Source organism: Coptis chinensis, chromosome 5 (assembly GCF_015680905.1).
Source record: "Coptis chinensis isolate HL-2020 chromosome 5, ASM1568090v1, whole genome shotgun sequence".
Taxonomy (NCBI): domain Eukaryota; kingdom Viridiplantae; phylum Streptophyta; class Magnoliopsida; order Ranunculales; family Ranunculaceae; genus Coptis; species Coptis chinensis.
Genome location: NC_141460.1, coordinates 97,920,092 through 97,947,963, shown reverse-complemented (window position 1 = coordinate 97,947,963; position 27,872 = coordinate 97,920,092). Strand labels below are relative to the sequence as shown.

The 27,872-nt window shown below is 36.6% G+C and overlaps 3 protein-coding genes and 2 pseudogenes across 6 annotated transcripts; 2 read left to right on the top strand and 3 right to left on the bottom strand.

The window, feature by feature from the left end:
* Positions 1 to 1,255: 1,255 nt before the first annotated feature.
* LOC147500746 (cytochrome b5-like) lies at positions 1,256 to 3,788 on the bottom strand. Its single transcript, XM_086562383.1, has 3 exons — positions 3,645 to 3,788; positions 1,904 to 1,970; positions 1,256 to 1,803 (listed from the first exon to the last, which is right to left on the bottom strand). Exons 1-3 carry the CDS (start codon positions 3,729 to 3,731, stop codon positions 1,553 to 1,555), a joined length of 405 nt encoding a protein of 134 aa, XP_086418509.1. The 5' UTR covers positions 3,732 to 3,788; the 3' UTR covers positions 1,256 to 1,552.
* Positions 3,789 to 3,937: 149 nt separating this feature from the next.
* LOC147500745 (putative germin-like protein 2-2) lies at positions 3,938 to 4,913 on the bottom strand (annotated as a pseudogene). The gene is made up of 2 exons (XR_015196521.1): positions 4,708 to 4,913; positions 3,938 to 4,602 (listed from the first exon to the last, which is right to left on the bottom strand). The product of XR_015196521.1 is annotated as a putative germin-like protein 2-2 (transcript).
* Positions 4,914 to 5,940: 1,027 nt separating this feature from the next.
* LOC147500744 (NADPH-dependent diflavin oxidoreductase 1-like) lies at positions 5,941 to 10,556 on the top strand. 2 transcript variants are annotated; one of them, XM_086562382.1, is made up of 7 exons: positions 5,941 to 6,132; positions 6,210 to 6,282; positions 6,373 to 6,537; positions 8,225 to 8,358; positions 9,030 to 9,165; positions 9,513 to 9,729; positions 9,821 to 10,556. In XM_086562382.1, exons 3-7 carry the CDS (start codon positions 6,505 to 6,507, stop codon positions 10,348 to 10,350), a joined length of 1,050 nt encoding a protein of 349 aa, XP_086418508.1. In that variant the 5' UTR covers positions 5,941 to 6,132; positions 6,210 to 6,282; positions 6,373 to 6,504; the 3' UTR covers positions 10,351 to 10,556. The 2 variants fall into 2 exon arrangements, with proteins under 2 accessions (XP_086418508.1, XP_086418507.1); XM_086562381.1 differs by lacking the exon at positions 8,225 to 8,358 and having other exon boundaries at positions 5,945 to 6,132; positions 9,046 to 9,165.
* A 1,076-nt stretch (positions 10,557 to 11,632) lies between these two features.
* Positions 11,633 to 13,111, bottom strand: LOC147500743 (uncharacterized). The gene is made up of 3 exons (XM_086563676.1): positions 12,960 to 13,111; positions 12,765 to 12,816; positions 11,633 to 12,174 (listed from the first exon to the last, which is right to left on the bottom strand). The coding sequence occupies exons 1-3, from the start codon at positions 13,050 to 13,052 to the stop codon at positions 11,633 to 11,635; spliced, it is 687 nt and encodes a 228-aa protein (XP_086419802.1). The 5' UTR covers positions 13,053 to 13,111.
* A 9,411-nt stretch (positions 13,112 to 22,522) lies between these two features.
* LOC147500742 (putative serine/threonine-protein kinase WNK6 pseudogene) lies at positions 22,523 to 24,273 on the top strand (annotated as a pseudogene). Its single transcript, XR_015196505.1, has one exon. The product of XR_015196505.1 is annotated as a putative serine/threonine-protein kinase WNK6 pseudogene (transcript).
* The last annotated feature ends 3,599 nt before the right edge of the window (positions 24,274 to 27,872 follow it).

Sequence of the window (27,872 nt, the reverse complement as noted above, 5' to 3'; positions counted from 1 at the left end):
AAACAAACGAACATGAATAGTAAACAACTTCTATTTGGAAAGTATGTCGTGTTCGTTATATTAAATGCATGACCGACCTGAAGTCCATATGACATACATTTTGTATACACCACTCTTAAGATGAAGTTGTATTTTCCCTCTTTTCCATCGTTTTGGCGAAAAGTAAGATGAAGCTGCCCAATGCAAAGGTGAAAAATAATCTCGGAGGGGATGTTGGATTCCGTGTGGATGCATTTTGATTGAGACGGAATGCTCGTCTGGTATTTTGTCTGAAGTTAAAAAAAAACCCGAAAAGAGTCGAAAAAACACGCGAGTCTGAGAAAAAACCCAATTTTTTTTAAAAAAAACACACGAGACGGAATCCAACATCCCGTCTGAAGTTCACAAGTTAGCCACTATCTCAGTTGAAGGTTTCACCCACGTAATGACTTGGGAATATAGTCACCCTCGTTTTCACCTATGCATTGGGCACTGCATTTGAACAAAAAAGAGGTGAAAATTTTCACATTCCCTTCAATTCCACCTGCAATGGGAATGCTCTAATAGCCTGGAAATATGTAACTACATCTTTACCATTGCAATTTGTACTACCCGAAAATTTAGGGGGTGAAACTTTTAGGTACCCTTGGGATTAAAAAGTTTGGAATAAGGTAATACGGGCCTAATTGAGGAAATCAGGTTTTCGCATTATATATAAGATAATATTCACATTTTGCCTTAAAAAAAAACTACATTGAATTGCAAGTCATAGGAATAAAAGTTAGGGTAAAGTTATTTGTATAGTGGTATAGTACTCGACCAAACTACAACTCCAATACCAACAGAGATCATGAATGAGGGCCTCACCGTGGTACAAATCCTCGCAATCTTGTAAAAACTTGTGACTTTTGAGATACCAAAACCATATGTAGAATAAAAATATGTACATTAAGAACTGTTGCAAACTTCATTATTGTTCTACATGGTAAAACCCAATGTATATATAGCTGTTAATCTTTCTGAGTCAGTTGGGAGAAGGCAAACATATGGAAACCATTTAGGGAGAAGATAAATAGGTGAAGCATTCTTATTCAAATCTTTGGGAAAGGAAAAGTCGGAGTGGATAGAAACTGAATTCTGAGTGCAGAGCCTAGATGAAAAGACCAGCGTCCATAAGTTTCAATGTAGAGTACATGCAAAAATCATATTTGTGGCAACCTGACTTTTTTTGATATCTTTTCTTCTGATGAACTTATCATAAAAAATCAATACAAGAGGAGGAAAAATAATTTATCTGCAAATAGCTGAAGCCAGCAGCTCCACGATCAAAAAAGCAATTCTGCCAAGTGTTCACCACATGAAACGTAAAGAAAATAGAAAATGTAACGAACTAATGAGTCTTTCCATATATAAAGAAGGAACCAACGACATGTAGAACTTCAAGTCTTCAACAATACATCACATAGGCCAGAAACTTCCACCAAATAAAATTTGCTCCCGAGTAGTAAAACCACTGACAAAAAGAGATTAGGTGCAAATCATAAACAAACTTTCTGGAATAATGACCTCTAGCTTAGGTTGACTTAGAGTACAGATGAATGCCAAAGGCCAGGCCCAAGATAGCCAGGGGGACCAGGAACTGAAGTAGCTTGATAATAAACTCTGATGTCTTATCCTGGTTGTAGTGAGGCTGCTTAGGAGGACTGTACTTCTGCTTGACTGGGAAGGTTGATGTATCAATCTCCCCAACTAAGAAGTCATCCAGCATCGCCCTGGCACTGCTACTGTGACCAACATCCTCAAAATCATCAGTTGCGTCCTTCCCTGCCACAATACACAGCAATCAGATCTAATAAACTTTTGAGACAAAACTGTCAAAATTAACTAAAATGACTTGGCTAAAGAACTTCATATGAATCTATACCTGTAGCTGATAACAGAACGTCATCACCCCCAGGATGGTCCTCCAGAAATTTAGTCACATCATACACCTGCTCCAGCATTATAAGGTGAAGAGATCAGGGATTGATAAATAAATATACGAGTCCCATCTAAAACAAGTGGCAACAGAAAACTGAATAAATCACTGCCTAGAAGCCTCAAATTCAGAAAGTGAAAAGTATTGGAAACTTGAAAGAGAGTATCTATTTCTCTATGTGCATTACTTCATCAGAAAGCCCAGGAATTTGGTAAGGCATTTCTGCAAGTATCCTAGGCTTTTGCCTTGCATCCGTAACAGCAATTGATGTAAGCACTTACAAACCAATTCAAGATGGGGTCTATGTGGACCCACTATCACATTTAAAACTTTGCCCTCTAGAGCACCACTAAAACAATTTCTTTGGGAGCCACAAAATGTGAAGTTATGTGGTACTATGTTATAGAGCAGCACCATACGAATTCCACAAGAGCAAGGCAATGAAAAAAGAACCTGCAGCCCGAACAAACTTCCTTTGTTGCACACAACTTTGTTTAGCTAAACTTTCATTATTCCAGCCACGGGTTCAGCTATAGATAATCACTAAATTTTTTTGAAATTCATTGGAAGACTGTTTTTTACCAAAGCCCTCCAAATGAGGAACATTTGGATTTAGGAGAGCCGCACTGAAAACTGTCTTTCCAATTTTGCAAAGTTTCTAACTATTATATGTGCACAAATAAAGCCATTAAACCTTATTGAACAATAGTCGTATTGAGATCTTGGATTGCTAAAGAACTTGATTCTTACTGAAACCTATCTATCGTGCACAATCTTCACTACGCTAAGAGAATTCCAAAACAAAGATCAAAAGTTCTAACCACGAGAAGGACTGCCACTAACGAAATCATTCACTTTTTCATTAAAGTAGTTCTCACCAGTGGCGAAGCCACATGGTGGTTACATGGGGCACATGCCCCAGGTGAACTTGAGGGCAGAAATCAGTTTGTAGTTACTGGCTTACTGCCAATGTGTGTCAGTGACGCCATGGACTACTTCCACCCTTTAAGTCAAAGCACAGGTGAATTATCTAGTACAATTACCCAAAACGCATTTTAATCATGCTGTTATACATAAGCAACTTTGCACTACTGTCGATTCACAATCTAGGATTTCAAGTGAAACATGTGTACAGACTCAAAGGTTCTTGGTATATATTATCCCCAATCTAATTTTACCACATTTTTTTAATGAAAATGTAATACTTGATGGTTAGGCCACTCAAAAAAAAAAATCCTTACTTAGCTGTTTAGTGGCTTAATAATAAGCTTTTATTGCTAATATATGGTTAACCAAATCAAGGTGTTATTTTCCCCGGTAAGGTATCCAAGTACCCCATGTGCCGGTGATTCCTAGCTCCGCCACTGGTTATCACTATCATTCTCCTATACTTTTTAGATCGCCGCCTTCTAGTTAACACCTCTCTTATTATAATTCCAACTTATTAGGGTACTTCTATTTTCTCCTAAAGGCATGTCGTAACACATAAAATGATCAAAATGAACCAATGCATGTGTATGATATCAAAGGGGCAATTTCCAAAATTTTACCAATCAATAAAATCCATAATGTACAAAATCCCAATCCATAAAAAAATCCTAAATTGGTCTTAAACTTACAGAAATATCTAATTCGATCAAATCATAGATTCAATCAACAAAAAAATAAAAAAAATTAAAAATTATACCTTTCCGTTAATAACGAGCCAACAATCCTTAGAAGTATTATGCTCAGAAACTTGAGCTAAAGAAAAGATCTTTCCTTCATCCCCCATTCTTCTTCTTCTTCTCTCTACTCAATTAAGGAGAAAAAAAAGAGAGAATTGAGATGAAGTCTCAAACAGAGGCTTAATAAGCAGACAAGAATGGGCATGTGTTATTTTTAGTTTGGTTAGTTAGGTAAGGAGCTGCAAATTTTTGGTGAAAGGTCGTTGGTTGCTGTCACACTTGTCAGACCTCAATTGGCTGATTATAAATGGAATTTCACAAAATGCCAAATAAAATTCATCAAATGTCGATAAATTACATAAACAAATCACACACAAAGAATGTGTACAAAATAATCAAACCATAATACGAAATATTGATATATTTTTTCTGTTTTTAGTTCACTAGAATTTCGTCTGGAGAGTGTCGACGATGCTTTTGTCTACTTGGAATGCTTTAGTGAGAACATCACTTGGAATGGACGGGTTGGATCCAAATACTGCATTGGCTATAGTGATGATACCGGGGTTCTGACTGCTCAAGGCGGCAATGGCAACAGCATTTCCATATCCGACATTGCGTTGGAAATGAACGAGACCAATTGGAAACACGAACACATCTCCCTTTTGAAGTAGTTTGGAAATTAGACGGTTTTCAGGATTTGAGGTGACGAATCCAACATAGAGTGTGCCTTCCAAGACTGTTAGGATCTCAGTAGCGCGAGGATCAGTGTGTGGAGAGTTGAGACCCTATGGTGCGTAGTCTATGCGTACCATGGAAATGCCTAGAGTGTTGAGTCCTGGTAGTTAGCCACATTGACTGGAGTGACCTTGGATCCCAAGAAGTTTGATGTGTTTCCTGGTAAGTGTAGCCCAGAAAAGAAGAAATCATTTGCTTGAGCGAGCTTTGGGTCCTTGCAAACTACGCCATTAACTCGAGCTGCCAAAAAGAAAGAATAGATATTAATATAGATTAGAAATATAGTAGTCTCTAATCTCAAAAGACTAGTAGATTGCCTACAGGTCATCAGTGCAATATGTATACCTGAGCTAGTAGAATCTGCAATGCAAAAATCTTGCAAAGGACTTGGCTCAAAAGCCAAAGCAAAAGAACAAGTGAAGACTAACAAACTCAAGAAAATGATAATGTGGTTTGCCATGCTCGGATCAATTAAAACTTAGAAACGAATTGGAAAAATGCCGCTTTAGTATTTGATGTAGTAAAAGTAGCTGGAGTTATGAAACTAGTAAGGCTTGAGCACTCTATATATAGTGCTATCTACTGAGCTTTGAACTATTTGTTTTTTAAGAATTGCCGTCCAAGCATTATGCATTATTGACAAAGTCTCACTTTCTTGAATCAAATCCAAATAAGTAATAAAGTTTTCGTCATGCACCTCTGCATATTTCGTTCAGTTGATATCATAAAACCGTAGTTTATCTCACTAATTTATAATTATCTGAATGATTCAATCCTTTCATACGCGGAAACAACTAATTCACTCTTGCAGCTAGTTATTACGTTGGATTTGCCCGGCCTCTTTTCTTCAAGTTTCTTGTCGTGTTCTGTTCGGCTTGTGTAGGGTGGAAACAGTTGTACGTTATTTAGAAAAACAGAAATTAAGACCTTATCAACTGGCATGCGTACTGATCGATTTCAGATGTGTACATGAATATTTCTCTGGTTATTTCTCGAAGCAACATAAACAACAATGCATACCGTGTTCTAAAAAATGCTAGGCGGTAGTCGGGTGGTGGGAGAGCTAGCCTAGGCTTTTTAGACGCAAAGTCTTTCAGGAGACGGGTTAAGGGCTAGGGCAGTTTTTTTTCTAATATATATAGTAATACACACCTATACTACAAGAAATGAAGAAAATCATTTACCATAACTCAAAAAATAAACACAAACAAAGATATTTATTATAAAAATACGTAATAATTGAAGAATATCAACTTTATATAAAAACATACTCTTTGTTATATCGGCATATAATTTACATTAAACTTTAGTCTTTTAAACTCATTCAAATCTTAAGCCTACACGGGCTTTTAATTTTCGATATTTAATCATTCAAAAAAATAAAAAAAGTGACTGGACCACTTAGACCCGCCTAATCAGTCTGTCTAGACCCGCCTAGTCAGTCCACCGATTTTTTAAACGACTTGAGCCTAGACGAGTCGGTTGGGCACCGCCTGAGCGTCCACCTAGACCGATTTTTAGAACAGTGCTAATATGGTTGATTGGGCCTTGACCCAATAACTTCTTACTGGTCAGTTTCAGTGACAGTCCAAGACTCCAACCCCATTGTTGGTTTAGTTGGTTTGATGAACTGTCTGAATGATAAATTTTGATATGGTTTAGCTCTGACACATTTCAGCACTAATACTCAATGGAAGAGACAATAGTTACTTCAGAAAAAACATCAACATCATTCCCAGCATCATCAGCAACTAGACTTATTTGCCGTGTGTAAGTATTACTTTTTTTATTCCAGTGTTTTTTCTGTATAATGGTTTTGATGGATGTTATTGTTTACATTCTCACAGGTGTCAAAAGCAATTCTCAAACTATACTTGCCCTCGATGTAATTCTCGGTATTGTTCCCTTGAATGCTATAAGGTTAGTAGTGAACTTAATTGTATGTGTGTGTGTTTTTTACCTTGTATAATATGTTTATTTATTTATTTTTTCTTCTGTTTATGTGTATAGCGCATAGTCTTTGCTGTACTGAATCGTTCATGCGAGAAAATGTTGTGGAGCAGCTGGGGCAAATGCAACCGAATGATGAAGCGAAACAAAAGATGATAGACATACTCAAACGGGTTCATTCAGAGGAAGAGAATGAGTCCGTGGATGAAGATGATGTTGATGATGGTATTGTAGCTGAACTATATTATTTGCATTCTTTACATTTTCTATTTACATAAATTGCTTATCAATATCAGTCCTTTATGACATCTCTTAGATTATCAGTCCTTTAAATTTTAGCATAATTGAAATTGCCTCGTTAAATAGTCAGATGAGGTCTCATACAAACCATTAACTCAATCTACAATGCCAAATTTTATCTCGTCTTTAAAAGTTGTTGGGTACTTGATGTATCTTGTTGGCGGAAGTTTCAACAATGGATGAACATCAATTGAGTTTAATAAAATAAACACCTAAATCTAGGGTTTAAACCTTCAAACATGAAGAACAATTCTCAAAGAATTAATATTTCATAATAACCATCTAACAATGAAGGCCTAGATGCTTTTATATAAGAAAACAACTACTAAACCTAATTGGAAACCAAATAGGAAACCATCTAATTCCTATTCCTAATTGAATTAGGAAACCAAACAAAATAGAAACTACTAATTAATTAATAATCCATGCTCATGCATCAATCTCCCCGGCTTGAAAGAAACTCGTCCTTGAGTTTGGAGTTATAAAAATCCATTAACGCACAAAAGCTCTTCATAGTCGTATACGTCACCCTCGTTGGGTTGCAGAAAATTCGACCTCGAATGTTGCCCAAATATCGGTTCAAACAAATAACATGGCACCGAAATGCTGCTAGTACTCTTGTCAAGAAACACAACGGATATTGGAAGTCACGGAAGAGACATTGAACTGCTTTGTAGGGGCATACAAAATCCTCCTCGAAATTGGATATATACGGATCCACATAATCAGTAGAAAGTTTAAGTAACTCACTACAATTCCCATATCTTGGAGATGACGGAAGTGGGGTATTAAAGTTGACACTCAAATTAGCAATTTGAAAATCAATCCCATCTGGGTCTTCTTTCTGAAATTCTTGGCCTTCAAGAGTGTCAACCTGAACTGACAAGTAAGAAGGGGGGTGAAGTGTTCCAGTGATGGACCTTGCACCTAGCTGTTGTATTGGTAATTTTTGAACAACGTCTTCTTGATGGTTGTGACACTCGTCAAATTCAGCTGGTGTGGTGGGCTGGTTCCATAGATTTGGAGAAAGAGGCAGTGGGCAGGTTGTGTGAGAGGCTTTTCGGAACAAAAGATGTTGACGTTGTCGCTCTCTTTCATAGTCAGATGGTGGAGGAACTTCCCAAGCAGGATCAGAACGACTTCTTTTTCTTTCTTTAGATGATTTACCGAGTTGATCAGGAGGAGAGGATTGGGGAGTTTGCCTAACCAACAAAGGTGAATTTTTTTTGTGGTGGTGGTAGTAACAATTTTTAAGAGAGGAAACACCATACCTCTTTGTGTGGTCAGAATTGGAATCATACATTGTGGGAGGAAAATTCGCATTCCTTCTCTCACTTGAATTTTCATCGCAAACTAACAACCGGTGATGGAGGAACTTCCCAAGCAGGATCAGTACTACTCTCTATCTTCTAATTGCTACTGTAAACTGCTCAAAACTTTCATGTTTTTTAAATCCTGTTTTGTATGTATGTTGTTTTACCTATTTATGACTTATTTGCTTCAGTATCCAGGCTTGGTGCTTACCTGGTGCATATATTCTCGCCTTTCTTGAATGACTGTTTTCTGTATCAGTGTTTTTGTGATTAAAAACTGATAATGTGTTTGTGTTTAGGTTCTACCAAAGTGTGTTGAGATTGAGAGTCCTGGCTTTCCTTCAAATGCATTGAGAGGTCCAGTCAAATTGAGATCTTTTGTTGAACTGACAATGGATATAGCATCAGCTTCCCCTCGACGTTATTTTTTCGAGTCAAGAATTTAGTATATTCAAAAGATTTATTTAATTGTGTGATTTTTTAAGTGAAGTAAACTTTGCCTGTGGTTGTGAACATCCTCTCTTGCTTTATTCTTAAATCAGTTACTCAAGTAGATGTTACCATGTCTGATACCTTCCTGGATTATTCGTAACTCCACTTCCATATTGAACTGTGTATTTTACATCTATTTTCAACACTACATTGAACAGGAAAGCAAGTATAAAGTAAAAGAGGACACACTTAATTCACATAAAAAGAACAGATGCCTGTATGGGATGTATAGATACTGTTCTGTTAAACATTTCCTTTTCCTTTTGTGTGTTTGTGTGTCGGGTGTGTATGTCATGTCAAGAAAAAATAGCATTAACACGTAAATTGACTTTAGATGGAATTGAATGAAGAAAAAAAAAACTGATTAGAATAATTTTACATTATTGCGTCGTTTTGGATTTAGATGAATGTTTAGGTGTCCATATGGACATTGGTAGACAAGAAAATCTATGAATGTTAAAAAAAAGTCAAAGACTCGAAGTCGTTATGATGTTTTAAGTCTATCCTTTTAAAGAAGTTGAATTTTTTCTTTTCCTTACAATATCGTTTCACTTCTAATGTTGAAGGCAAATAGCCTCTGTGCTTTTGTTTTTCAACTTCCTTAATAACAAGACGAGCTCATCTTCAGGTTATGAGGTTTTTTGTGACTGCTGAACATGAAAAGGAAAGGCTGCAGTATTTTGCTTCACCTGAAGGAAGAAATGATCTATACCAGTACAACCAGAAGGAACGGAGAACTGTTCTTGAGGTGAACTGATCGTGCTTTTCAAGTTGAATGCATTCTTCCCATATTGTAACTCATGGAAAAAATTAATTTTTAGCACTTAAATTAATTCAAAACTTAAAATTTTTGATACTCTGAAGTATATTTGTGTGGATGATCTATGGCAGTATATCTGATTTGTGATAGGGAAAATTCTCAAATAAGTGCAAGACCCTTCAAAATATATTCTACTGGTTGCATTTGTCGTATTTAACCCAAACTCTGTTCTAACTTAACTGTCTAGGTTCATTTTTTATTTGTTTTCTACACTCATCAGTGGAACATAAGATTGCTTTTTAGTTTCTCAGAAATTAATTTAGTTTGTGATGCAGGTATTGGAGGACTTCCCCTCTGTGCAATTGCCTTTTGAATGGCTAGTGCAACTGGTTCCTCCACTAAAAACAAGAGCATTCTCCATTTCATCCTCTCCTCTAGCTCATCCAAAGCAAGTCCACCTGACTGTGAGTGTAGCGTCTTGGAAGACGCCTTACAAGAGAAATCGGTCTGGTCTCTGTTCAACATGGTTAGCTGAACTTGGTCCTGAAGAAAGTATGCATAAATAATAATAAACTTCTTGTGTTCTTTCTAGTGCAACATTGTGCATATCTTTTATCCTGACATGATCTATGTTATTTTGTAGGAATAAGTATTCCCGTATGGTTTAGCCGAGGCTCTCTTCCTCCTCCATCACCAACACTTCCCCTCGTACTTGTTGTTCCTGGAACTGGATGTGCCCCTTTTCGCGCATTTGTAGCAGAGAGAGAGTCACAAAGTACTTCCGAGGCAACAGCTCCAATTCTTTTTTTCTTTGGCTGTAGAAATGAGGAGAACGATTTTCTGTATAGAGATTTTTGGTTATCTCATGCACAGTCTGGTGGAGTACTTTCAGAAGAAAAGGGTGGAGGCTTCTTTGTTGCTTTCTCGAGAGATCAGCCAAAGAAGCTTTATGTTCAGCATAAGATGGAGGAAGAAAGCCAACGGATTTGGAGTTTGTTAAGCTCTGGGGCCGCTGTATATATTGCAGGGTCTTCAACCAAAATGCCGACAGATGTTATGTCGTGCATTGAAAGAATAGTTGCAAAAGAAGGTGTGGTTCCTAAGGATTCAGCTGTTAGGTGGCTGAGAGCACTGGAAAAGGCTGGCAAGTACCGTGTGGAAGCCTGGTCTTGAGATCGTTGCATGGTTCAATCAGGAGTCATTTCTATCTTAAACAAAGAGAGTCAAAACCATCTTGTTTAAGTTTTAATCCCGAACTTGTATTTCTTGAGATGTCCAATTTCGCCTGTGTGAAATCAAATAATATACCTCTAGGCTAAGTAAGATGTTTTGTAACTGTCACAGATTATTTGTTATTTAATCACACCATTTTTGTGTTAGTCCTGCTTCCTTTTAACTTGATGCATGGTCACAGTTTTAGAATCCTGAAAGTTTTTTTTCTCAAGATTATTTGGCACTAAAATATAAACAGTGGGAGCAGTCTGGCATTTTGCACCAAACTCACTTTGAAAGTTAAGTAGTCTAGTGCTACCAAACGGTTTGAATCCTGCACTTAATTGTGCTAGTGAATACCATTCACGAATAGAAATAATACATGCAAAGATAGCATATACTGGCAAACTAAATTAGGTTAAAATTTGATTTAATAATTCGGATAATTCTATTAAAAAGTTGTATTTTATTCGAATGTTTGGAAGCGAAATGTGTGCATGTGTTGATGAAAATGCCTGTCCTTTTTCTGTTGCCAGAGCATCATCAACGCGTTGTTAAAAAAAATTGTGACACATCAGTTTTTTTCGTCAATCAAAATTGTTATTTTCGTGTCAAGTACCAACGCATTTTCGATGAATTTGGGGTTTCTATTTCAGATGGAAATAGTTGTCCCGTCCAACATCTTGCACCCAAAAAAATATAGCTCGTTTTAATTTGTTAATTTTAATTTTTTATTAAAAAAAATTGAAAAAATTATGGACGGCAAAACTTGTCCCGTCCAACATCTTGGGCCCCACATGCAAAATCGAGAAGTTTTAATTTTTTATTAAAAAACAAAGGAAAAAATGTTGGAGGGCAAAACTTGTCCTGTCCCACTCTTAGACGAGACAAACTTGTCTCGTGCGAGTCATTTCTATATTCTTTACGAATTTGGTTTCATATTTGATAATTGTTAAAGTGAAAACGATGTTTTGATAACGCGTTGGTGACCAAAATTGCCAAATAAATTGTCAACTGTGACATTGGAAATCAAAGACCATTAATAATGAGTAGTTGAGAATGCTCCCAGTGACCCACGTAAGCCCCCCTTTTTTCTCTCAGACTGACACATCAGATTTTATCTAAAAAAATGAATTCTACGCCCTTTTTTGGCGGTTTCAATTATTCGTAGTCCAAAATACATAAAAACCCAAAATAGATAAGTAGATAAAAACCTCATTCTTAAATCTTATCTCCATTCTTCTTATATCTTATCTCCATTCTTAAAACCTGACATTTTTATATCATCGAATTGGACGAAAGAAAATCTCCGAGCGATCATCGAGAATGAGCAGATGGTTCCCAACAATCCCCAGACATGGCTCAAGCGAAGTTTAATCCCATGGGTATCAACCGTTACCTCTCCATTATATACATCGACTTCAACCCCTAATGATTCGAGAACTAATATCATAGTTCTAATGTCAGAAACATTAGGAATGTTATGAAGTTTTGAATTTCCAGAACAACAAAGAGTTCCGGCAAGAACTGCCAATGCTGAGTTCATCACAAAGAAACTACCAGCCCCAAGCAAGCCTAACAGCAAGAGAAGGTAAGATAGCTGAATACCCAATTCAAATAATTCACCAATCTCAAAAACCGGGTCGAATCTGATCTTTTCACTTGACTGTGCAGTTTGTGCAGAACCCAACCACGACATTGCTCCCCAAGAGAGTGCAGATACCCAAGGTAATGGCTCATTGACTTTAATACTATCCTCAATAGTCAACATATTCAAAGAAAATTCTGCAATAAGATGACAATAATCATTAGTATCATTGTCTGTCCCTTAAGCATTCGAGAAAATTCGCACTTTCGGAATACTAAAGTATAAAGCATTGCTTTGAGAACCAAGCTATGAGACTATGGCATTAAAATTACAACGAATGTGTCTATGACAGAAACGCTATGGAATCTCAGAAAGGCATGTTTTTTTTTAATCGAGTGCATAGCTACAAACAGCACAAGTAGCCAACTGAACCATAATTTTTGACTGAGAACCAAACTTAGAATGACCAAACTCATAATACAAGGATTCGTTAGCATCTTACATCTAAAATATTCTTATTCATTCTCCGTCATTGATATTCCAGACCATCAACGTTACATTATGTACTCTATAAGAAATTACTAATATATGCTCCTCATCCAACTGAAGATTCAAACTATTAAGATTAATAATACGTAGATCATGTGTGTTATGCATTATGTATTATATAAACTAATGTAATTGAGATCCTCCAAGTAGCGCAAAAGATAAACAGTACAGTATGGCTTATATAGGCATTAACACCACGTTAAACCAAAATGAAAGAAAAACCATGAATTATTATTACCTTCATGGTGTCTTGATATCAAGCCTTTCATCTTAATTTCCTTTCTGAATATCTGCCTTCCTCCAAATGAAAACAAAAAAAGTAAATTAGTGACTATCTTTGCCAATAAAACAATCAGAGACTCAACATTTTCAGTTTTACTAACAACTACAACAAGATATATATAACAGAAGAAAATTATGCATGAAGACTTACATGAGAAGTGAAACTCTTATTAAACAATCCTTTCCTTTTAAGATGGGGGAAAGAAAATGTCATTTGGAAAGTTGAAGAAGAAACAGGTAACATTGTATTCTTTGAAGAAAATGAAGAGAAGAGAATTACAGAGTTGGTATTGAGGTTTCTGTGACCAGATAGCTTGGAACCACCAACGATAATGAACTTGTCATCTGAGCTTTGGGTTTGATTTGGGGACTGGGGAAGCCGGAAGCAGGATATTGGAGTGTTCGGATGAACTTCCGGAGGTCCTTTTGTTACCACCAGTTATGATTATGATGCTCCCATAGATGAATATGGTGAGATAAGATTCTTCCGAGAAGTCTGCATGCATTGGTTGCTCATGAATTTTTTTGGTTTTGATTGCTTTAAACTTCACGACTTGCAGGTTTGGTAAGGCAACCTAAATTTGGGCATCTGAAAAATCTTCATATGGGCTATTAAGCTCTGTGAGGGTGCTTTAATTTTTGTCGACCCCGTTACTACTTCTTTAGGAAGCTTCCAACAGGTAACAATTTTTCTAATATCATGAAGTTTTCCACCTGTTCTATCTTGGTAACTCAGTTGCCTTAATCAATCATATATATATTTCAGGAAAGTGTATTCTCTTCCAACTCCGGAGGTTGTGCAGCCTTTCTCGCGAACTACAATTCCAAGTCTGCTGCCAAAGTTGTGTTCAGTAACAAGCACTATAACTTGCTTCCTTGGTCAATCAGCATCCTTCCTGATGGTGAGAATGTAGTCTTTAATACCGCAAAAGTAAGTAGTGTAAGCTATAAAGAAGCTCTGTATAAACCTATTTTAATATCTTAACCAATCAATATATATATATATATATATATAACATAATCAGAAGGTAACTAAATCCTAGCTGTTTAAAGATGTATTTTTGGCAGGCTTTTCCACCTGCTCCGATGCCCTTGGCGGCTTGGCCCCTATCTTTCTCTCTTTCGGTAGATTGACCGGATATTTCCTTTAAGTTCTTTCCCTTCTCTTTACTGGTAGATGTGTATACGTATTTTTAAGTATATGTCTTTCCCCTTTTCTTTCAATTCTATATATATATATTTTTAAACCCATGATGGCATGATATACCCTTGCTTCTCTTGCATTTAATTCTTTTACCTACTGAATGTTTATTCTTTTTGGAATAGCTCCATCTCCTTTTGAGGCGCCAAACTCTGTTTTTCCGAGTAGCAGTACAATTGCAACCAAGGCAGTCACCACCAGCACACCTTTTAGTGCTTCAGGCAGTGTATCATTGAGTTTTGGATACCGGTTTCCACTTCCCACGGACTACTCAAAACCAGAGACACGGACTACTGTTTTAGTAGCCACAAGTGGAGAAACCAACAAACAACAATTGAATTAATCTACTTCACTTTTGATTTTACACTTTGACCATGAATTCGATCTTGATGCTTTCTTGCCAAAAAACACAGTTTTGATCCATTTTCTTAGAGATTTCCCCATTCCAAGAAGTAAAGATCCAGATAACCAAGTTGTTTCGAGCGCAACAAGCTCGCCCATAAGAGTGTTGTACGACTTTGATCCAATTGCAATAGCGGTTTGAGAGTCCTGGTTTTCATACACAGATACCATGAATCAAGAAAGTCCATACTTAACTACTTAAAAGTAGAAATGTTGATCGCCTTCATTCTTAGATATGGAACAAACTTCATCAGTGAAGCAGAGTAAACCTTTTTTTTTTTTTTCAATCGACAACCTTGGTAAACGAGGAAGCCTATGTATAATATTATCCAAAGAAATACATAATGCACAAGTTGCAATATGTGCATGCATCATAAAACATAAATGTAGATTTGATTGTCATCAAATAGAGGTATTGAGAAAATGCATACTACAACAATAAAAATATTCAAGTATAATATAGATGCTCAGCATGAACCAGTATGTTACATACTCACATCTTCCTTTTTCGGTTCCAAAAAAACTAAAATGTGCTTTCACGCAATTGTAAAATAGTTACAAACACACTCATAACTTTTCGAAGGACATAGAACATACTAAAAACACCTATGAAGGCCGGGTTGGAACTATACCCAGACTAAACAAAGATTTTTGAAGATTATAGATCATCATATGCAGGCCAAACCCCATTTCGATAAGACATCAAAAACAAAATGGCTTTGAGCTTTTCAGTTAGAAAATTTTACAAGCAGAATTTTTCGTGATTTTTCAGCCCAATTTCAGGTTTGTGACCCTCCACATCGAGCTATACCACTCACGCCCTCTTTGTTTCTCAAGATATTTTAATAATCAACTGAGATGAGTTTAAGGTAGCCACATGGATCAACTCATCGCATTTTTTTTTAATTTTCCAAATATAGTATTTTCTATGTCCAAAGAAGAGATATATGTACAGTATATTACTAAAAATTGACTTTTGCCCAGTTGGTGAAGTATGAGTACCACATGCTAGGACCCAAACCCGTAATCACATGGACCATCCCAATTGCATGTTTGTGCCCCCACGTTGAGCAACACCATTCTAATGCCCTCTTGCTTTTTAGCAATCAATTGAGATAGGCTTGATGTAGGTACCAAAAAAAAAAAAGTCATCGATGGCTATAAATTTCCCAATGTTGTAATTTGGTTTGTATGTTCCCAAGGGATTTATGTACGAAGATACTACTAAAAATGACTTTTGCCCAGTTGGTGAAGTACGAAAGTACCACATGCCTCGATTCAATGCCTTACAAAGATCAAAGATCATCAGACAAGTTATCTAGCAATGTAACGAAAAGAAATAGCTTGATGGAAGGCAAGAAAAACGATTATGCACTTGAACTCATCTTGCCTAATCGGGATTTACTAACTACTCACCTTTTACTAAGGTGGTATTAGAAGCAACATTTAGTAGAAGTGTTGAAGTAATTTACAATAATAAGTTTACACTGATTCGGAAAATGATACACCAAATAGAAAGGATTGGTGCGAGAAGAGTAGTAAAATCTATATCTCAGTGTTTCACAAATTTTACTTGAGTAGTTGAGTCCATTTTTTTTTTTTGGGTGGGGGAGGTGTGACCCATGACCCAAGGCCGTATCCCCACTATATGACTAATAATTTCATCATTTGTTGGAAGATGAATAGAAGAAGAAGATACTACGAGGGTCATGAAACATGCATGATAATATTAAGTTACCAGCAGTAGCAATAACAATAACCAGGAAAGGAAGGTGATCCTGATGAAATAAAGTTTACCAAACAAAATAGAAAAATAATAATAGTAATTTAGAACAAGGCAACTTCCCAAGAACCGTTCATTTTCCTACTTATTAGAAGCTCCAAACTATTGAAGTAAACGGTGAAATCCAACACTATATCTCTGGCAAGATAGAAAATTTTGGAAGCAATAAACAACATTTACTGAAAAACAAATTTCAGATTGAGAAAAATAGTTGTCTTGGTGAAAATCTTTCATTACTTATCTTTGTTTACTGTAAATAATCTCTGAAAGGCAATACTTATTTTGATAGAATCTACTCTATTCATCTTCTTAGGCACCAATTCATCTAAAAGATATGGTAGAAACCGCATGACCCCACAAATGAATGAAGATATTAGTAGTATTGGAACGAGAAGATAATGGACGATGGGGTTGGTGTGTCCAATGTGCAAGAGCAAGGGATTGCCGAGTCCGATTAACCGGTACTTTTGGTTCTTCTTCTTACTTTTAATGTCATTTACAAGTTTATATTGCATGATGTGGCTATGTGTAGTTGTGGAAATTTAAGTTAGTGAGGCCATGGCTGCTGAATGGCCTCTAGACGGTTGGAACACAATATTTCCAACTGCATTTCTAGATAACGGATGGGTGAGATTCCCAAGTAAAGATAGGATAAGGTCAATGAGTGCAAGTTTTACTATTGGAGAATATTGCTCAATCCCTGGGCTTCCGCTTTTACGCTCATTGTGTTGTCGGCGAGAGACATACTTTTATCGTGAGCATCACTGCTGAGACAAAGAGGGTTTATATGTAAATTCACAACTTATGAGTATTTGGCAATCAAAGTAAGTGCAATTATCTTTAGTAATACGTGTTAGGTTTAAATATTCTTTTTTTTTTTTTTTGAATTTCAGACATGAAGATTATTCCAACTATTAAATTAGAACACGTTCTAAGATAATAGTGTCAAATTTACTGTTTGTCGATTTTCTCTTCAATTCAAAGTCACATTGGGAAGGTACTCGGTTTATGCTTTATATGAGATTTTCGTGGTGTCGGCCAACAGTTTTGATGGGCATGGAAATACGGGGTTGAGTGGTGTTGATGTGGTGAGGAGACTCCTCGCTTCGGGCTCGAAGTTGAGTTCTCACCCCTCGGGGGTCAAGGTAGAGTGATTCTAGCTTACTTCTTATTAATTAAAGGGATCCATGTCATTTCAATCAAGACCAAAGACCGCTTTTATTCTTCTTTTTTCCTCTTCCCATTTTTTTGCCTTTGAAACCATTCTGATTGTGACTTTAGTGACCGGCAAGGGAAGAGAGTTCCTTTAGGCAATGATTGTATTTTCTTCAAATTCCTACTTAACAAGTCGTGGTTCTACCGAAAATTTGTAAATCATGTCATGCACAGGCTTTGTTGTGTAACTCTACCTTTTGTTTCTTTTTTTACTTCAGGTTGATCAGTCAGGAACTGTAGTTGAGGTACTCTTGAAGGATGGAAAGCCAGTTAGCGTTGACACAGTACTCTCTCTCTCTCTCTCTCTCTCTCTCTCTCTCTCTCTCTCTCTCTCTCTCTCTCTCTCTCTCTCTCTCTCTCTCTCTCTCTCTCTCTCTGCGTGTGTGTGTGTGTGGAGTTAAACAACCATTACAATATTGTTTGAATTTAAATTGGTCATTGAACAATTTCGGTGTACAAATAATTTTATGCTCATTTTGTTTCACCCATTGCCCTAACTTTGAAGTTCTCTTTTTCTTTTCTTTGCAGCCTCTGTTTGTTATTGAGCCCTGAAGTAAAATGTGGATGTGTTGTAGCATGTTGAAAATATACTTAATCTTAATGTTGATCCACGGTGTTTTAATTGTTTTTCTTTGGTTTTTCAATTGTTCGCCATCCACCCCGAAAACCCCAAACTCTCTAAAAGAAAAAGGAAAAAAATCATCTAGCCTTCTGAACCGTTGCAATGATTCCCGTGCCTTCAAAGTTCGAATTGAACTGCTCGCTCCAACTCTATACGCCTAAACGTTCTATTACTCCAAGTCAAATTGATCGTTTTTTTTTTTTTTTTTCTTGAAGAGACCCGCATGCTGATTCCCCTAGCTTTTTTGTTTTCCTCAATTTCTTAATTCAATTATATTTATTTCCTCATATGTGACTCGTGGATTTCTTCTACAAGAGAAATCATGACTAATGATCGCTGATACTTCCTCTTCCTCTCAATTAATCTCTGTGACTACCTTAATTAAGGGAATAATCTTACTACATTGTGATAAACAATAAAAGAATTGTATTACTATATTGTTTTGATAAGAATGAAGAGAGATATTATTATGTTAGTTTCAAATCTATCTTCCCTCTGTTTGATGGTAGTTACAAAAATCTTTCATTTTATTCTTTGACAACCATATAGATTGCATGTCTGCTCAATCAGGCTTTATGGATTTATGGGATCTCATCTTTTTCTCCTTTTCTCTCTCGGTTTCTGGGTGTTGATAAGAGAAAAGAACGAACAAAACATTCAATTACATGGAAGACAAGAACTCATAATAACTGGTTGGAACCTCAAACTTCATCAACTAAAAGACCAAAAAGAAATTATTCTACAACAAGTACTTTGCCTTCTAGCACATTTAATGCACGTGTTCCAACTCGAGGAAGGATATAACTATTTAAGAAGACAACCTATAGAGAGCCTCTTCAATATTCTCACAAACAAAAATGAGGACAACTCTCATTCTTTCTTGCTTACTATGGCATCTTTTCTTTATTGCAAGCATTGCATCATCGAACCGGCCTATGCAGCCGGAGGGGCCAATGGACGCTTTTACGTAACAACATTGGGATAGCAAAGATCAAGACATGTAATGCTAAACAACAACCGCGTGGTTATCTTTGATCGAACTAATTTTTGGCTCATCAAATATTTCATTTGCCCAATGGCAAGTGTCGAAAATGATTCTAATGAAAAGGCAGTTATCATATATCTACTTTAATTTATAACCAAATGGGATATCATATTGTGTCATATCTGGTCTAATTGACCTTAAAGTTGGGAGCAACATTAGCCATCGCTGATTGTGTTTTCTTGGTTGTCAAGATTAATGTGATTATGTGAAAGAGATGGTTTCACTAATAAAAATAATAATAACAGGGAAGAATAATGAAAAGCATGTGGAACTGTGGGTTGGTTTTGGTTTTCATATTTAAATCAAAGCAAATTTAAATATGAAAACAAACCGATTTGGTTGAACATGCCTTACTTTGAAGAGATGGGAATAAGTAGTCATAATGATACAGTCCCAAGTGGAGAATTCTAATGAAGAGTTATACAGAGTTGGGCTGTTGGTTTTGCAAAACCAGCCGCCATGGAGTTATAGAGAACAATATCCGGTTAGGGATTTTGATCATACAAGTTTTGGGAATAGTCCATTATATTGTGGTGGAGGTGAGAGTGAAATTGTGGATGAGTTTGGTGAGGATAGCAAGTTTGTTAAGGGTGTTTGATTTCATTATAAATACTTGGATTTGTTTGAGTTCTCAAAGGGAGTTGCATTTGGATATTTAATTTATAACATAGTTAGGTCCTTTCAAACTAGAGTTGATGAAAGGAAGTCAACTTCATAAAAAAAAAAAAAAAAAATGTTTATCGAAAAAAAAAAATAAAAATAAAAAATACTCTATATGACCCATTAAACTAGGGGATGAATATGTTGTATCCAAGATTCATTTGGTAAGTTAAGGTAGTGCCAATGGTAATGTTGGAATTGGATTGTATAGTTTGTGCCAAATAGTTATTTGCCGAAGGGTGCATTGACAATCACCAAATATAATAATAATTTTTGTTAGCATTCCTTTGTCAAAAGAGTAATTTAAAATAACAAAAATTTAATTGAAAAAAAAAAAAAACCCCCCTCATTTCTTTTCTTTTATTTGGTATGTCTCATAGTCTCAAATGAAACCACATTGCACCCGTGGTCCTCAAACCACCTTGCACATTGCCAATGTTTGAATGTTGAAGACTTGAAGGGTTTAAGGTGCTTAGAGGCTAGAATGACTTGGACAAATAAAAGGTCGGAAGGGCAAAGAAACTTTTGATTGATTTCGTCCAAAAGAGTCTGCAACTCTGCCAAGTTGGATTGGGTATGATGCACATTTTTAACCGAATTCACAATCACACAATGTAACATATCCTAGAACAGATATGTTAACATATATAGCAACAACTATCAATGTATTTAAATTTTCAAGGGTGTTTGATTTCATTATAGATACTTGGATTTGTTTGAGTTCTCAAAGGGAGTTGCATTTGGATATTTAATTAATAACATAAAAAAAATGTTTATTGAAAAAAAAATAAAAAATAAAAAATACTCTATATGACCCATTAAACCAGGGGATGAATATATTGCATCTTCATTCATTTGGTAAGTTAAGGTAGTGCCAATGGTAATGTTGGAATTGGATTGTATAGTTTGTGCCAAATAGTTATTTGCCGAAGGGTGCATTGACAATCACCAAATATAATAATAGTATAGAGGCACAAACCTGTACATGAAACATTTTTAGTTGAAGTGTTAATAACAATTCACTTTTGGCATTAAGGACCTCCGACTTTATTCAATTAAATAATCCTAATTAAATAATTAACTCTTTATGGACTTGATCCACAAGAACTTTGTAGAGAAATTTAGATATTGAACTAACGCCCACATCCGTGGATGAAACAAAGATTAAGGTTTTCTAATACATTGAGCTATGGAATGGAATAGGAATTCATTGTGGACTTGATTTGTAATGTTGTGATTGGATATAGAGTTGATAATCACACTAACATGCACACTTTTGTAGATGTGTCAAGAAATAATCATGGTTACCTTACTTTGTAATCCAACTAATTCATAGTAATTGTGCTACTGGTATGGGGACAGCTTACAAAGACATAGTCACAATATAGGAGATTACACCGCTTTTGTATTGAATGTTTCATTGTAAAATGTGTGTTGAGACTTGGGATTCGCTCTCAAATATATCTTTATAAATTGTAAAATTGTATATACATCTAGGTAACTAAAGAGTCATTACGAGTTTACTAATTTTCATTATTTCTATGTATAGAACTCCGAATGTAAATAAATGTCATTAAATCATTGATTGTCGTCACAACACAAACAATTGTGTATTAACTTCTGTTTAGTTTGTTTAATGATTAAAATAGGATCTCGATTCTTATTTATAACTATTATGATGCATTAGTATGTAGGAGTATCCGCATTACATAATTGAAATGTCGTTAGCCATTTGTTTTTTAAGAGCAATCTGTGGCATATCACTTATATGCCCACTTGCTCAGTTTCCCTTGAATAGTTCTTTGTGTGTTATTCCCTACTCCGTTGATCCTCTAAATGATCCTCTAAATGATCTTCTGTTGAGTGGACCTTGGAAGAAGTCAATTTTAGATACAAGTAGTGGTTCGATATAGTTCTAAGATTGATATCCGGATTTACACTCACAAAACTTGGCAGACAACTCATCCATACATCAATTGGGACTGGAAATCCAATTTGTTTGCATATCAAACAGACTATAAAATGTGTTCCTGAAGATTGACATCTCAAGAAATCGACTCTTTTGGCTATCGATCGGTCGGTCAACATTGTAGGAAAACACGATCCTTTCTTGGGTGGGGAGGACTTTGACAATGTCATAGTGGAGTATTTGGTGAGTGAGATCAAATGCATTCATGGGATTGATGCTACAATATAATCGCCAAGTTAGTTTGTCCAAATGCTTCGTCAAGCGGTGAGAAAGCTAAGGTAGGACTTTCATCTAGATTTGAAATTGACATCAATTTGTCTTTTCGCCATCGCTGATGTATCAGCCCTTAAAAAGATATATATACGATTTACACTTACTAGATCAAGGTTTGAGAGCTTGCAATCCCTTCAAAAAATATTAGAAAACATAAACCCTTCAAACAAAATATGCAATGAATCATTAGCTATCAATATACATATATTATTTATTCAAGTGGACTTTAGGTTTTTGAGTAATTAGCTATCTATGCAGCAAGTCCGGCCATAGGCCGGGCCAAATAGCTAGTGGATTATAACAATGCGTTGATGATGCTCTCATGTACGGCAAGTTTTGTGGATCACACAGAAGTGGGCCTAAAGCCTCAATTTTGTGAAGTCAAATTGTGTCTCTGGGCCCGTATTCTTTTACCAGCCGCGTATTGTTATATGGGCCCGTTTGTTTTTTTTTTTCTGTACAATTGCGTGAAAATCAAGTTTCATAATCACAAAAGAGATGCGTTCCTACCAGAGGTTATAAATAGGTTCACAATTTGTTGAATTTTTCAATATTTTTGAGTCATTGCAAGAAAGTTAATTTGAGAGAAGAAGAAGAATGAGTTTGTGTGAAGAAGAATGTTGTGATGTTTCAGAGCCTCCTGATCCTGACGTTGTGGAAACTGATCCCACTCGTCGATACCTCCGTTTCAAAGAAGTTCTTGGTGCAGGCGCTTCCAAGATAGTTTACAAGGGTTTTGATGAAGTTAATGGAGTTGAAGTTGCTTGGAGTCAAGTTAAGATCGATGAAGTTTTGTGTTCGCCAGAAGATTTAGAGAGGCTTCATAATGAGGTACGTCTCTTGAAGTCATTGAAACACAATAATATAATCAAGTTTTACAATTCTTGGGTAGATGATAAGAACAAGACTATAAATATCATCACGGAGTTGTTTACATCTGGTAGTTTGAGACAGTATGGAAAGAAACACAAAAGGTTTAATCTGAAAGCCGTGAAGTCATGGGCAATACAGATTTTATTGGGGTTGAAGTATCTTCATAGTCATAGCCCACCCATTATACATAGGGATATCAAGTGTGATAATATCTTTATTAATGGTAATCATGGAGAAGTCAAAATCGGCGATCTAGGATTGGCGGTTGTTATGGAACAGGCCAATCAACATAAACATACTTTTGTAGGAACTCCTGCATATATTGCGCCCGAAGTGTATGAAGGGGACTATGATGAATTGGCGGATATATACTCTTTTGGGATGTGCTTGTTAGAGATGGTGACTTTTGAACAGCCTTACAACGAGTGCGAAATTCCATGCCAGATATTTAAGAAGGTTATAACAGGAGTTATGCCTAAGTCGCTTGGTAAGGTGGAGGATCCGGAAGTGAAATCTTTTATAGAGAAGTGTTTACTCCCGGCAAATCAGAGATTGCCAGCAAAGGAGCTTCTAAAGGACCCTTTCCTGCAAGTTGAAGGATTTTCTGATGTTCAGAATAAAGCAGCCTATGTTTCTAAAGGACCAACATACAGAGTTCTTGAGCGTTTGAAGCTTGGTGAGATCTCTCATGCTGATACTGAGTCTCAAAAGTCAACTGTTACGACTGAAGCTAAATGTTCTGATATGTCGACAAACGGAAACAGTCAGAAGTTTTCTCTCAGCACATCTGTATCTAATGTTACAGGACCTATGAAATATAGTGGAGGTGTCCTTGATGGAGTTAAAATGGACACAGATATTAACATGGCCAGCGGCGCTTCCTCTGTTATGGATGACCAAAGTGATAATGAAGAGTATAGAAAGGAAGTGGAGCAAATTGAATTGCAATATCAGCAAGCATTGAAGGAACTATCAGTGAAGAGGCATCAGGCTATAATGGAAGCAAAGAAGAAGATTGTCACAAATAAAATAGCAAGTTAAGCAGATTTGATCCAGATATGCTTCTTCTGTTATGTACTTATATATGACCACAGTGATGATGAAGAGTATAGAGATGAAGGTGGAGCAAATTGAATTGCAATAACAGCAAGCACTGAAGGAAATATCAGTGAAGAGGCATCAAGCTGTCATGGAAGCAAAGCAAAGATTGTCACCGAAAAGATAGTTGCGAGTTTAGAAGATTTGACGCAGCTCCGCTCCAAGATGGAAGTGGTAATTGAATAAGCGCGTTTCATGGATCAAACTCTTTGCACTCACATGTTGTAACTCTATAGAGACTAAAAGCAGGTGGAATCCCTTGTTGTATTGTTGCTTCGTTTTTGCCTTTGAGCATAGTGGATTCGGTGTGGCTCCGTGGTTTTTTCCCCTGGTCTCAGGGTTTTTCCACGTAAATATGTGTGTTCTTGTTAATTTGCTAGAATTTTAACATTCCACCATTAAACATGCACAACTAACACACTTAGGAGACCATAACACAAATATGATTTGATTGATTTCGTGCAAGTGTTCAACTTAGTAGAACACAATATCTTAATTGTCAGGGCATAATAGTTCTGAAAACATGCAACAGTGAATCCTGATATTTGTAGGCAATAGATGGACTGTCAAGGATCTCTCAAAATCACAATGAGCACCATCTTGACTCACCATCCATAACGCTCCCAATGACCCAAGTGGTGGTTGTCACGAGTTAAATGCAATATCAATAGAACTCAATGTCATACCAGTAGAATTGTGCATTAAGATGCAAGATTGCGTTACATACAACAATACAACAACAGCCCAAACATCCTTTGGGACATTGTTTTAGTGGGAGAAAGAAAATGAAATAATAAAAATTGGCTGAAGTATCTGTTAGCAACTAATCTCTACATTATATGATAGCCAGGTTTTCAGGAACTCCCTCTCCACTATCGAGTAGGCAATTTGTGATCTCCTATGTGCTCAATTTAGAAACACCTCCCTCCCAAACTGTGAAATTTCAATGGTTTTAATAGGTAATATTCAAATTAATTCAAATACTATAAGTAGGTTCCCAGCTAGCAAACTCACTCTTCAGCATGCACACAAATAAGAAAAATAGAAAATGGAGGCCATCAACTCTAACACAACAGAGTCAGGTTATAACAGAGCTGAAGAGCTCAAAGCCTTTGATGAAACAAAAGCTGGTGTTAAAGGACTAGTTGAATCTGGCATATTGAAAGTTCCAACAATGTTCGTCAGACCTCCAAATGAGCTCAATCAGTTGAAGGCAGATTCCAATGTGTCCTACTTCAGAGTTCCAATCATAGACCTTCAAGGAGAACATCAGAAAGTAATTGATGAGATTAGACATGCATCAGAGAATCATGAGAATCTCACTGCTCTACACTGTAGAGTCTACAGTCTACAGTCCACACTCCACACTACTATGATCCTAAATTTAAGCTGATGTCTACAGATTTAATTTAAGGTTAAAGTGTTAAACAACGAATGCATTACAGCCTACCTAATGCACCATTATTGAATGTTGAGTTAATTGTTTTCATAATAAACAAGCACCAAATGTTAGTTTTAATAGAATCTCAATTACATAGAAATCTTTATACACATTGAAAATTAAAGAGAAAAATGGTGATCACCAAAGAAGCAGCTGTTCCATCTAGCATATCAAGTGAGTCAGATTACAACAGAGTTGAAGAACTCAAAGCATTTGATGAAACAAAAGCTGGTGTCAAAGGACTAGTTGACTCTGGCCTAGCAAATATTCCGAAGACGTTCATGATACCTGCAAATGAACTTAAGCAGAACTCAGATTCCAATCCGACCCGCTTCTACATTCCGTTGATAGACCTTCAAGGAGATCGTAAAAAAGTGGTCGATGAGATAAAAGTTGCATCAGAGAACGATGATTAAAGGGTGATAAGATTTAATGAACACGATGATGAGGTAAGTGTTGGAAATGTGAATGAATTTGTGTCCTCATGGGTTTGAACCCATGACCTTTTGTATCTACTACACTCTAATGTGGGGGGCTTTAGTCCCACATTGGTTACTAAACTTAAGACTCTTAAGTTTATATTGGTTGTGTCCTTATGGAGGGATAGTGTAGAGAGATATAAGGAGGTGCTCGCGCGCACACAAGGCCTCCTTATGTGTAGAGAGATATAAGGAGGTGCCCCCCCTATCTTTATGGAGGGATAGGGTGCAAATCCACCCAATTGGGCTTCGCGTGGGTGCGAGTACTGGGCTTGTTTTTGCGTTTTTTGGTCTTCTTTCCAAAACTGTAACAGTTACAAAATCTTTCCTTGATTCGAGTCAAAAGATAAAGGCAATGAGGAGTCGTGACTCTAGCCTGAAGTTGCGTTTTTTCAGATCTATAAAAAAACTAAGGTCTCTCCTGTTTTAGCAAAACACAACATTATTTTCCTCTGATTAAAAACTTGTCTGGAGTATGCTGAGAGTTCCTGCAGAGCTGGTCATTGGCTGGTGACACGCTCATCCACTGGCCAGATCCGGGAGACGATTGAGGTCGGCAAAAGAACCATACCGGCGGCGTTTTTCGTCTTAAGGAAATTGTGCCGAGCACAATCCTCAGTGATAAGTTTTACTTCCTTTCTTATTACTGTTTTTCGATACTAGATTCATACAATCTTAAGACGAAAAATCGATTGTCTAATAACGATCTGTTATTATCTAGTATTGTGCTCATTGTTGTTAATACTACTAAGATGGAAAAACCTAGTGGTAAGTCTGTCAAACCTGAGATTTTTGATGGCAGAAATTTTAAGCGCTGGCAGATGAAAATGTGGTTTTATCTGACTACTCTGAAATTGGTTGAATGGATTTCGATTGTGAAACCCGTTTACAATGAAAATGAAGATGAACAGTGGTCGCTCGGTGGTGTGGAGAGATGGGAAAAAGAAAGATTATTTATGTAGAAATTATATACTTGATTGTCTTTCCCTTGATTTGTATGATGTTTATCTTTGTGTAACGCATCGCTACTGAATTGTGGAGTTTACTTGATAAGAAGTATGCTAACAAGATGCGAGGTTCTAAGAAGTTTCTTGTAGGAAAGTTTTTTGGAATTCAAGATGGAAGATGGGAAATCTGTTGTTTTCTCAAGTGGAGGAGCCGCAAATAATTATTCATGAGATTTTTGGGGAAGGTTATAAAATCTGCAAAGGCTTCCAAGTTGCTTCCATCATTGAGAAACTCCCTTCCTCGTGGAAGGAGTACAAAACAGGCCTCAAACATAAGAAGAAAGAGATGACCCTAGAAGATCCGATCGTCAACCTTCGGATCGAGGAGGATAACAGAAGGTTGAAATCAATGTGGAGACTTCAGAAATGAAGGCTAAGGCTAACTTTGGTTGAAGGTAACGCCGCTAGTTCTTCTAAGTCTAAATCAACTAAATTCCCGTCAAAAAGAAACCATATGCGAACAAGAATAAACAGCCCCAACCTCACTTTAAAAGAAACCTTACAATCCTGAAATTCATTGCTATATGTGCGCGGATCTCGAGGTCATATAGCCCCGGACTGTAGAATTCAAAAAGGTCCGAATGATGGGAAGAAAGACAAGGCACGTGCAAATGTAGTTCGGGATGGTAACTTTTTCACTGCGGGTTACCGAGGTTAACTTGGTGAGTAACATGACTGACTGGTGGGTAGACACTGGGGCTACCAAACACATCTGTGGCACTAAAAGTGCATTTGCGTCCTTCACTCCTCTGGGAGAAGGAGAAAGTCTATTCATGGGTAACTCATCTGCTTCTAGAGTTGAAGGAAAAGGGACTGTTAATTTGAAGTTCACTTCTGGAAATGTTCTTAATTTGAAGGATGTTCTTTATGTTCCTGATATTAGGAAAAATCTGGTTTCTGGTTCCCTTTTAAGTAAGAAGGGGTTCAAACTTGTCTTTGAGTCAGACAAATTTGTTCTGACTAAGGGGGGAACCTTTGTGGGTAAAGGTTATTTAG

Bases quoted from the DNA above. Each gene is read 5' to 3' on its own strand.
- LOC147500746 (XM_086562383.1), bottom strand. From the start codon at position 3,731: ATGGGGGATGAAGGAAAGATCTTTTCTTTAGCTCAAGTTTCTGAGCAT. The intron at 1,971-3,644 runs GTATAATTTTTA...ATGCTGGAGCAG, and splicing joins GGCTCGTTATTAACGGAAAG to GTGTATGATGTGACTAAATT. The intron at 1,804-1,903 runs GTATAGATTCAT...GTATTGTGGCAG, and splicing joins CGTTCTGTTATCAGCTACAG to GGAAGGACGCAACTGATGAT.
- LOC147500744 (XM_086562382.1), top strand. From the start codon at position 6,505: ATGAGTCCGTGGATGAAGATGATGTTGATGATG. The intron at 6,538-8,224 runs GTATTGTAGCTG...GTTTGTGTTTAG, and splicing joins TGAAGATGATGTTGATGATG to GTTCTACCAAAGTGTGTTGA. The intron at 8,359-9,029 runs GTCAAGAATTTA...CTTAATAACAAG, and splicing joins CCTCGACGTTATTTTTTCGA to ACGAGCTCATCTTCAGGTTA.
- LOC147500743 (XM_086563676.1), bottom strand. From the start codon at position 13,052: ATGTTACCTGTTTCTTCTTCAACTTTCCAAATGACATTTTCTTTCCCC. The intron at 12,817-12,959 runs GTAAGTCTTCAT...GGAGGAAGGCAG, and splicing joins ATAAGAGTTTCACTTCTCAT to ATATTCAGAAAGGAAATTAA. The intron at 12,175-12,764 runs GTAATAATAATT...ATCTTATTGCAG, and splicing joins GATATCAAGACACCATGAAG to AATTTTCTTTGAATATGTTG.